Source organism: Triticum urartu, chromosome 3A (genome assembly GCF_056163025.1).
Source record: "Triticum urartu cultivar PI428250 chromosome 3A, HENAU_Tu73, whole genome shotgun sequence".
Classification (NCBI taxonomy): Eukaryota; Viridiplantae; Streptophyta; class Magnoliopsida; order Poales; family Poaceae; genus Triticum; species Triticum urartu.
The window spans coordinates 604,530,183-604,541,700 of record NC_141875.1 but is presented as its reverse complement, the minus strand read 5'-3'; the positions used below and the strand labels follow the sequence as shown (position 1 = coordinate 604,541,700).

Below are 11,518 nucleotides of genomic sequence, written 5' to 3'. Positions count from 1 at the left end.
CTTCGACACAGATCTGGATGACTCTAAGTCACAAACCGGATACGTGTATATTTTGAATGGTGGGGCAGTAAGCTGGTGCAGTTGCAAGCAAAGCGTTGTGGCGGGATCTACATGTGAAGCGGAGTACATGGCAGCCTCGGAGGCAGCACACGAAGCAGTCTGGGTGAAGGAGTTCATTACCGACATAGGAGTCATAACCAATGCGTCGGGCCCGATGACTCTCTTCTGTGACAACACTGGAGCTATTGCCCTTGCCAAGGAGCCCAGATTTCACAGGAAGACCAGGCATATCAAGCATCGCTTCAACTCCATTCATGAAAGTGTTCAAAATGGAGACATAGAGATTTGTAAAGTACATACGGACCTGAATGTAGCAGATCCGTTGACTAAACCTCTTCCTAGAGCAAAACATGATCAACACCAGAATTCCATGGGTGTTCGATTCATCACAATGTAACTAGATTATTGACTCTAGTGCAAGTGGGAGACTGTTGGAAATATGCCCTAGAGGCAATAATAAAAGGATTATTATTATATTTCCTTGTTCATGATAATTGTCTATTATTCATGCTATAATTTTATTATCCGGAAATCGTAATACATGTGTGAATACATAGACCACAATGTGTCCCTAGTGAGCCTCTAGTTGACTAGCTCATTGATCAACAGATAGTCATGGTTTCCTGGCTATGGACATGGGGATGTCATTGATAACGGGATCACATCATTAGGAGAATGATGTGATGGACAAGACCCAATCCTAAACATAGCACAAGATCGTATAGTTCGTTTGCTAGAGTTTTTCCAATGTCAAGTATCTTTTCCTTAGACCATGAGATCGTGTAACTCCCGGATACCGTAGGAGTGCTTTGGGTGTACCAAACGTCACAACGTAACTGGGTGACTATAAAGGTATACTGCGGGTATCTCCGAAAGTGTCTGTTGGGTTGACACGGATCAAGACTGGGATTTGTCACTCCGTATGACGGAGAGGTATCTCTGGGCCCACTCGGTAATGCATCATCACAATGAGCTCAAAGTGACCAAGTGTCTGGTCACGGGATCATGCATTACGGTACGAGTAAAGTGACTTGCCGGTAACGAGATTGAACGAGGTATTGGGATACCGACGATCGAATCTCGGGCAAGTAACGTACCGATTGACAAAGGGAATTGTATACGGGGTTGCTTGAATCCTCGACATCGTGGTTCATCCGATGAGATCATCGAGGAGCATGTGGGAGCCAACATGGGTATCCAGATCCTGCTGTTGGTTATTGACCGGAGAGCCATCTCGGTCATGTCTACATGTCTCCCGAACCCATAGGGTCTACACACTTAAGGTTCGGTGACGCTAGGGTTGTAGAGATATGAATATGCAGTAACCCGAAAGTTGTTCGGAGTCCCGGATGATATCCTGGATGTCAGAGGAGTTCCGGAATGGTCCGGAGGTGAAGAATTATATATAAGAAGTGCAGTTTCGGCCATCGGGAGAGTTTCGGGGGTCACCGGTATTGTACCGGGACCACCGGAAGGGTCCCGGGGGTCCACCGGGTGGGGCCACCCATCCCGGAGGGCCCCATGGGCCAAAGTGGGGAGGGGAACCAGCCCATAGTGGGCTGGTGCGCCCCCCTTGGCCCACCCCATGCGCCTAGGGTTGGGAACCCTAGGGTGGGGGGCGCCCCACCTGGCTTGGGGGGCACTCCACCCCTTGGCCGCCGCCCCCCTTAGGAGATCCCATCTCCTAGGGCCGGCGCACCCCCTAGGGGGCCTATATAAAGGAGGGAGGGAGGGGGCAGCCGCACCCTTGAGTCTTGGCGCCTCCCTCTCCCCTGCAACACCTCTCCCTCTCGTAGTAGAACGGCGAAGCCCTACTGCGGTGACCCCTGCATCTACCACCACGCCATCGTGATGCTGGATCTTCATCAACCTCTCCTTCCCCCTTGCTGGATCAAGAAGGAGGAGACGTCACACTGACCGTACGTGTGTTGAACGCGGAGGTGCCGTCCGTTCGGCGCTAGGATCTCCGGTGATTTGGATCACGTCGAGTACGACTTCCTCATCCCCGTTCTTTGAACGCTTCCGCGCGTGATCTACAAAGGTATGTAGATGCAATCCTATCACTCGTTGCTAGATGAACTCATAGATGGATCTTGGTGAAACCGTAGAAATTTTTTTGTTTTCTGCAACGTTCCCCAACAGGTATATGGGCCTTATTGGGCCATAGTGGGAGAGAAGAGAGGGAGGCCTAGGAGGGGGCGCGCCCCCCTCAAGCGCAATCCGAATTGGGTGGGGGGGGGGCGACCCCCCCTTTCCTTTCCCCTCTCCCCCATCCTTCCACTCCTAGTCCAAATAGGGAAGGGGGAATCCTACTCCCACCCGGCCATCCCCTCCTCCACTCCTTTATATACGGGGGAGGGGGGCACCCCATAGACACACAAGTTGATCATTGATCCCTTAGCCGTGTGCGGTGCCCCCCTCCACCATAATCCACCTCGGTCATATCGTAGCGGTGCTTAGGCGAAGCCCTGTTCCGGTAGCATCATCATCACTGTCATCACGCCATCGTGCTGACGAATCTCTCCCTCGACACTCTACTGGATCATGAGTTCGTGGGACGTCACCGAGCTGAACATGTGCAGATCGCGGATGTGTCATACGTTCGATACTAGGATCGGTCGATCATGAAGACGTACGACTATATCAACCGCGTTGTCATAACGCTTCCGCTTACGGTCTACGAGGGTACATAGACAATACTCTCCCCTCTCACTACTATGCATCACCATGATCTTGCGTGTGCGTAGGAATTTTTTTGAAATTACTTCGTTCCCCAACAGTGTTGCAGACCGACCAATCCATCTGCCTACTTGTTGCTTCGCCCCCATCCACAACCACCGCCAAGTCAGGGAGATGCGCCCCGCGGTGGCCAATCTCCGGCGACCACCGGTGAGGTCGCCCGGCCCCACCACGCGCCTCTCTCCTCCTTGTCAGCTTCGCTGGAGCCGTCCCTTCCTCGACCCTTCAGTCAAGCCCCGCCTATAGGTCGTCTTCGCTTGAGCGCCTCCATCTCGGATCTCCGCTGCCAAACGCCTCCCCGCCACTGGATTGACTGATCCGGCGAGATTCGACACACCGCCGCAGAGCGCCGCCAACCTTGTCATTGTCATATCCCGCCGGCAAGAGCCATAACCACCGCGTCGTTCATCTGCGCTTGCCCTTCTCGGCCCGGTCGCGGATGGTCTCCAGCCCGCCACGGGAAAAAGGTTAGGGAAGGTGCGTTTCTACAACATTAGTTATGTTGCAACTTTTTTTTGCAACAAGGCTATTGTTGCAGGAATATAGAGAAGAAACCGAAAATGCTATTGCAATTTTTTGCAACAAGGGTCTTGTTGCAAGAATATTTTGCAACAAAGGCCTTGTTGTAGGAAAGTAGATAAGCGGAACGATCAGGAAAATAGATAAAAAGAAACGATCGGATGCCTCGTGATCCGACCGATATTTTAAAAAGATCAGCTGGCTAGCACGGCCCTAACCCAACATGACTTCATTCTCTTATCTACTCAGATCGAATCAGAGTGGGGGTTCCCCCCTTAAGTGTGTGAAGTGTGAACCCATATGTTCTTGATCAGTTACACATGTCATGAGCAGCCTACGTAAACTCAATCGACCCTCGAGTACCTAGTCAGGCTCGAGTACACTACTCGAACTCTGACTTACTCTAACATGGACCATAATTGATACTGGCCCCTAGAAGGATGTGCCAACTAACCTGCTCACAAAGTCATGTAGAAGAACCTCACAATGTGGCATATGCTGCCTCAGGATATATGTTGCCCAACCCACTGTGAGTATTTAGAATCCTTGTTGATAGACCCTAAGGAGGCCTATTAAGTATTCACATCCCGAGAATGTATGGTGACCTCAGGTGTAGACCATGGCATATACACTATACTTTAGACCAACAAATGACAATTCACACTACATCTTAAAATAGGTATGTCACACACTATGTTCTACCAACGCAAGTCTTATTATCATACTGATATCACGTATACTCAAGACCTACAAAACAAGGTCATCGACAAATGATATGCTAATCTTCGAATATGTGAGCTCATATCCTCAATGGATAGCAATTGTTATCACAACATCATACGACAAAGAGTTTCACAAAAGCTAAAGTATTCACCAACCTATGTCACGATGATGTTGAAGGACAATATTAGTAACTCATGGATACATGGGAGCATAATCATCATTATAATTGCCTCTAGATCATATTCCCAATCGAACATGTGACGTAAGGCCAAGGTTTGATAAATGAAGATGAGGCAACCTATTTTGTCTATGCTATGCAAATAACTTTCACATATGGTAAAACAACCACTCATGCAATCTTATGTTATGTACCTCTGTAAAAAATGTTGTTTGAATAGTGCTTTGGCCTTTGTTGGCTAGTTCGGTTGTATTGTAAACTTTGTACTCCGGAAATTTTGGAAAATAAATCTGGCCGGTTGTTCTCCATTCATCGTCCCACAAAATATTAGAGTCTCTTTCTTCTCTTGAGATATGCAAATGACTTGTTGATGTCCTGCAAGTGCACAGGAATAATTGAATCAAAATTCCAGGGAAGTATTTTCCAAAAACTTGTTATTCTTAAATACTTTCTTCTAGTTCTAGTTCTAGCTCTAGTCCTAGTTCAGCATCATCTATAAAATTTCTTCTAGTTGCAAGATGGCAAAAGTTATTATTCTTAAAATTTTGACAAGTCATGTTGTCGGTTAATGGTATCCAAACTGACCAATATTGAACTAGAACCACGGTTGATAGACCAGATATTGTACACTTACTTTTCTATAGAATCAAAAGCAATATAGTGCATGATGAAAAATATGGAGTTCAAAATTTGATGTAATATGGGACTTGGTTCAAAGAAACTATACTGTGTTTTTATTCATATATTCACATATGGCAATAGCAGATGTCATCTCAAACAATTAACACATGATCCTATGATACATAATACAAGACACACAATAATAACAACTCAACCGAACCAAACAGACTAGAGAAACTATCACACATCGCTCTTGATGGCAGAGCTATAGCCGGTTTGGTCGTCATAGAACTTGGACCATAGCATGACACCACCGTACTTTGAAGAGCCCTTGATGAGTGGCAGCACACTCGAAGTGAGCTCGCTGGCAGGGACGAACCCTGTGCCCGCTGCGTCCTTGGAGGCCGGAAGCCCCAAGAAGATCTTCCCCGCCGGCACTGACTCCCACTTCTTCCACGCGTCCATGAATGCCCCCCGCCCCGCACTAAACTGGCATTCTTCGTTGTTATAGAACTGCACCCACACGTAGTCGAACAGCCTTGTACTGATCGCACCGCCATCCCATTCATCCGGGAACGGGCACTGAGGTGCCGCGCTCAGCAGTACGGTCTTGCCTCCGTTCTTTCCCAAATTCTTTAGGTCAGTGGCAAGATCGTTCCAGAATTTGGCGCTGCCTTGCTCGATGTCAAAGTCAATGCCGTCCAGCACGACGTGTCAACGCTTTCTTTAGTGGATTTCGCTTCGTGTCGTCGCTTGTCCGTTCCTGCGTCTAAATCTACCGGTAATGTTCGCGGTTAAAGTAAGGCTGAGATGCAGAACAAATTTCGTTGCAGCCGGTATGTTTCCATGCTAAATAATTTTACATTAGGACTGATCAACGGTTCACCAAAGATTAGTGAAAGCGAGTGCGTCTCCTAAAAAAAAGAGTGCGTCAAAATCACAAACGCTCCGCCGTACTCAACCAAAATATCAACAATACGTGCGATAGAAACTGTACCTTCTCCTCTGTTTTCTGGCGTACATACGAAATCTTACTCCTCTGGTCTTTTTTACTCCAATTCGTCAAAAGTAAAATTTCAGAAAGTTTGACCAACTATAGAAAAGAAATATAAACATTCACAATGCGAAATCAAAATCATTAGATGCATCATGAATTTGACATTTCCATTGTATAACTTTAGAATTATAGATGTTGATATATTTTAATATAAATATGGTGAAACGCTATGAAATTTGGCTCCTGACAAATCTTATATATGGAGTAAAAAGAACCACAGAGAATACGATTTGTCAGGAGCCCATATATATGGAGTAAAAAGAACCGCAGGAAATCACGACCGTGCATCTCAGGAACGAAAAAAAACGTGTTTTCTCTCTTTTTTTTCTTTCGCAAGACGTACGGTTTTCCTTCCCCGAGAGGCACGGGCGTGCCTCTTTCGGAAAGGGAAAAAACCATGCTTCCGATTTGGTTTTTTCATACGTTTTTTGTCGTGAAGAAAAAGTTCGCCAAAACCTATCAACATGGGATCTAGGTTTGAAGATATCGACGCGGGGAATCCAATGATGGAAACGGCTCGAGATTTGGACGCACGGTTTAAGAGATAAAACGTTTTAAATAAACGGATCTATAAAAAAAGGAAACCTTCCAGGTTGCGACAAGTGGCGCACATATAGATGTGCGCCACTCGTCGCAACCTTGAAAGCTGGGAGTAATCTTTACAACGAGTACTTCTTAATTAGTGATTTCGCCAAGCCGGGCACGTTTATATCTCATTTATAGCAAGATGTAGGGTAGCCTCTCCTAAAGGCGACCACCAGAGAGTGACGGCCCAGGTGTGCGGGAGGCCACAGGCCACAACTTGATTTTTTTTCAAATGTTTTTTTTCATGTTTTTATATGTGTATAAAAAAAATCTTGTGTCTACGAAAAATGTATAAAAAAATATACAAAGTTAACCAATCATTTGAAAAATGTTCATCACACATTTGGAAAATGTTAAATATGTATAGAAAAAAATGGTTCCCGTGTATACAAAATATATACAATATGTATGAAAATAATGTTGATCATGCATTTTAAAAAGGTTAAACATGTATAAAAAATGTTGATCATATATTTATAAGATGTTCAACATTTATAAAAAATATTGATCATGTGTTGAACACTTTAATGATGGCAATAGCTATTTTTCACACACAATGTACATTTTGTATATACATCAGAAACAATTTGCATACATGTTTAACATTTTTAAATACATAATTAACTTATTTTAGATGTATGTTTTTTGGTGTCTACTTTTATTTAATGTACGGTGTACATTTTTTGTATACACCAGTAACATTTTTATACACGTTTAATATTTTGAAAATGCGTGATCAAATATTTTTCATATAAACAATAAAAAAGAAGACCAATGAAAACTTAAGAATAAATAAAGGAAATCATTATAAAAAAAAAGAAAAAACCACAAAAAACCACCACAAATAGAATGGAAAACCGAGAAAGAAACAAAGAAAATGACAAAAACCGAAAACAAGAAAGATACAAAAAGAAAACCGGCGAAAAAAAGAAGAAAAGAAAAAATACCAGTGAAAACCAAGAAAGAAACAAAAAAATCAAAGAAAACAAAGAAAAATAGAGAACCGATAAAGACACAAAGAAAACCAGTGAAAAGCAAAAAAAAGGGAAGAAAATCAGCAAAGAAACAAAGAAACCGAAAAGAGAAACAAAAAGAAACGATAAAAAACAAAGAAAACCGCGTTTGAACCAGGGAAAAAATAACAAAGAAGATCGTGAGCCAAGGAGCAAAAAAAAAAACCCAAAGAAACGGGGCAACCCAGTTGCCACGTTAGATAAAAATCCTTCGGACGAGAGAAGTTACCAACTCGCACTAAGCGAGCAATAGCTCTCGCGCGCCACCCCTGCCCAACCCCGAGCGCCCGTAAGCACGAATGAACGGCACAGCTAGCCCACCCCACACTAGCACTGCTTGATTCCATGGAGACTACTCAACATGCATGAGTAAAAAAAGTGTGTGTTGTTTCAAACACACGAGATTCAATACTTATCTTTTTCAAACTAAGCCTCCAAACCAGTAGCGGCGGCAGGATATCAATCCATGCATCAAGCAAGTTGTTAGATAACTGTATACTACATTGTGCTAAAGTGTTACTTTTTGCTACAGTCAACAAAGCCAAACTCCCCCACGCTCCAGGCCAACACCCTGCCTGCCTGGGGCCTAACGCCACCCCTGCTCCAATCCATGATCTGCTTGAACGGCTGTACTTGTTGCAATGATGACATCATTCTAACAAGGCCAAACACATGTACATTTGGGCATACTTTTTTGATATTTTTTTCTTTTGTGTGTGTGCGTGTTTGTGGGGGGAGGGGGGAGGGGGTTGTGGGTAATACGATTATGTCCAATGAAGCCTGTGAGTTGTGTTGGGCACACTTTTTTCATGGTGGTAATCGGCGGAAAACCTCTGTCGATTACCAGGGAAAAGTGTCCCATTTTTCGTCGATTACCATATTCAATGAAGCTCGTGAGTTGTGTTGGGCACACTTTTCACATGATGTGTCCAATGAAGCCCGTGAGTTGTGTTGGGCACACTTTTCCCATGGTGGTAATTGCAATTTGATAGCTGGAATAACTACATAAGTAGAACGGTGATAAAAATAGCATATGCAACTAGATAACTAAATATTAAATCAGTGTCATGGTGGTAACTGCAACTTGAAATTTGGGTAACCATGCTACTGCTATCGTCATAACTATAACCTAAAGTGCCTGGTAATTATATTATTGTTATGATGATAATGCCAAATTGAACGACTCAGTAAGTACATACATGTTATGGTGATCAGTACTACCTAGACATCTGAGTAATTACATCAATGCAATCCTGGTAAATATGACATATAGATTCTGTCGTGGAAAGCATTTACCTGAAAGTCTGGGTAACTACACCATTCTATGGTGATAATTATAACCTAAATACTCTCCATTCACAAATATAATACTCCCTTCGTTCCTAAATATTTGCCTTTTTAGAGATTTCGAATGAACTACCACATACGGATGTATATAGACATGTTTTAGAGTGTAGATTCACTCATTTTGCTCCGTATTTAGTTACTTGTTGAAATCTCTAGAAAGACAAATATTTAAGAACGAAGGGAGTATGTTCTAACTTTTTTCTAAATCTGATATATACAGATACATTTTAGTGTGTTCGTTCACTTATTTCAATCCGTATGTCCTCCAATGTGAAATATCCAAAACATTTTATATTTGTGAAAGGAGGGAGTAGTTGAGAAACTACATACATATGTGTGGTGGTAGCTGTAGTCTACAGTGGCAAGTATCAAGAGGTAATTCGCACCTACACATCCAGATACATATATTAGCACAACTGTAGTAACTATAATATGGACAACTGGGTAACTTCATTGGTGTAATAATGATACTTTAAACTGGACATCAAGATAATTACCGTGATCTTAGCATTTTGTAACTAATCACATACTATGATGCTGATTAATCACTAAACAGCCCGAGTACATTATCATTTTTTGCGGGGAGTACTACATTATCATTTACAATGATAACAGATCACTTAATAACTAGCTATGGTGGTTATTATCTAATATCGAGGTACCTATATCACCTGCAGCATGTCTGTAGCTGGTTACCCTGATAAAGATCAGGTAATATTTAATTGAATAACAATTGAAATATTTGGTGTCAAGTTCAGTAGTTAGTATGAAATGGTGGCCTCCTTTTCTTATGGATTAATTTAAATATTGGGCAATCTTTGGTTCCAAATATTGTTAACAATGTTATCACGATTTACTTATGGATTAATTCAATTGAAAAATGGTTAATATATTCAATATGATATGATCCGGAAAGAATATTTGAGATGTATTTAATTTCTTAAACGATTTTTCAGATATGATCATCATGTATACCCATCGATCATTTCTTCGCATGAAAGTCCGAATGAATGGACAACGAGTAATAGGATTCCCAAGAGAACGAAAGAAGTGACGTGGTCATAAACTTTGGAAGATGGGACTTGACAACTTGTTACATTACATGGTTAACTCATGCATGTGAGGATGGATTTATCCAATTTCACGATGACGTGGCCGGAGCAAGTCTGAGATCGAGGTCGAGCCCCACCCCCATCGCCGAGGCTTCCTCGGTGCTGTCATCCGCTGGAGTGCAGGCACGAGCACCACTGCTGGTGCTGATGGCGGCACTGCCGCAGTCCTCCTTTGGTTCCTGGAGCAGCCGCGGCTGGGCGTGGCACCCACCACCGGCCGGCAGAGCATGGAACGGCAGGCCCGCCGCTGACTGGTGCGCGAGGTAGACCCATCTGTGGAAGGCGTCCCGCGTGTAGGCCGACGACCCTGCGTGTCCCACGGCGATCAGGTGCCCCGGCGGCGGCGCGAAGTAGCTCATCCTGGCGTCCACGTGCAGGCGCGCGCGCTTCAGCTGCTGCCGCTCCTTCTTGTGCGCATTCTGATGCCCGCCCAGCGCCTGCGAGTTGGCGAACTCGCGAGAGCAGTACTGGCACCCGAACCTCCGCGCGTCGGCCGGCGGCGTCGGCGGCGGAGTCAGCACGGCGGCAGCGGCGTCGGTGGCGCCGCCGGGCACGTCGTAGCCGAAGATCCTTAGGGACGACGGGCTTGCTGGCGTCATCTTGGGCTGGTCGCACCGTATGTCCGCCATGGATGATCTAGCTAGCTTGCTAGGTAACACGTAAGTGTTGAGGTGCTCAAGTGTCAGCGATGCACGAGGTGAGAGATTATGTAGCGCGCGGGGAGCGGAGGGAAGTCGCACCTGCTCGGAGAAAATGGAGTCATGCATGGGACGGGAAGAAATCGGAGGGCATGCATGCCTAGCAAGATTGGAGGTAGGTGAGTGAACATTGAGCAGATGGTCACACGCAACGCCAAAGCTTCCACCTTCCAGATGAGATATCAAAGTAGCATCGTTCTAGAACGGCAAAGTGCGTCTGCTTGTGCGCTACGCTGGCCCTCCGGGATGCCATTCTCGTACCGCTCGATGTATGGGTGTGAATGACATCTTTATCGATTGTGTCGTTTGTAGATGGTGACATGAAGGTTCCATGAGTTCCGCGCAAGTAGGACGTACGGAAAGACCCATTAGCTTACCTGCACCTTTCCCTTCTTGTCAATACTCAGTACCAACCAAGGAGAATTTTTTCACTTTATATAAGAACTTCAGAAATAGATTGGTAGAGAAAAAAGTTAAGAATAGGTTTGCTTCTCTCTATTAGTCTATGGGCCAACAAATTAAGAGGATTCACGTGGTAAAAACATTGTTTGCATATACAAGAAGATTCACACACTAATTACATTATTTGATAAGAAGCTTCTAGGCGCCCGGCTGTGCATTTGAAAGAGCATTTAATTAGTTAGATAATATTTCTCTTAAGTGGGCTGAACCTACAGGAGTCTTGCACTGCTGTGTGAGCAATATTTTACGTGTGCATAGGGTGTTGTTCACAGGACGAACATTCCCTTTCTTTGACATGATTGTTTCTTGTTCAGCCCAACCCCCACCCCCCACCCCAGCAGGAGAGAGAGAGAGAGTATGTGTGTGTGTGCGTGTGTGTGTGTGTTGTTGTTGTTGCAATGTTT

At 44.4% G+C, this 11,518-nt stretch overlaps 2 protein-coding genes across 2 annotated transcripts; both read right to left on the bottom strand.

The window, feature by feature from the left end:
• Positions 1-5,080: 5,080 nt before the first annotated feature.
• LOC125547024 (acidic endochitinase SE2-like) lies at positions 5,081-5,554 on the bottom strand (the record flags this gene model as incomplete). Its single annotated transcript, XM_087515742.1, has 1 exon — positions 5,081-5,554. A coding segment is annotated over one exon (474 nt), but the record flags the coding sequence as incomplete, so codon positions are not given.
• Positions 5,555-9,848: 4,294 nt separating this feature from the next.
• LOC125548847 (zinc finger protein 6-like) lies at positions 9,849-10,721 on the bottom strand. The gene has a single exon (XM_048712376.2). The coding sequence runs from the start codon at positions 10,719-10,721 to the stop codon at positions 9,984-9,986; it is 738 nt and encodes a 245-aa protein (XP_048568333.2). The 3' UTR covers positions 9,849-9,983.
• Positions 10,722-11,518: the final 797 nt, after the last annotated feature.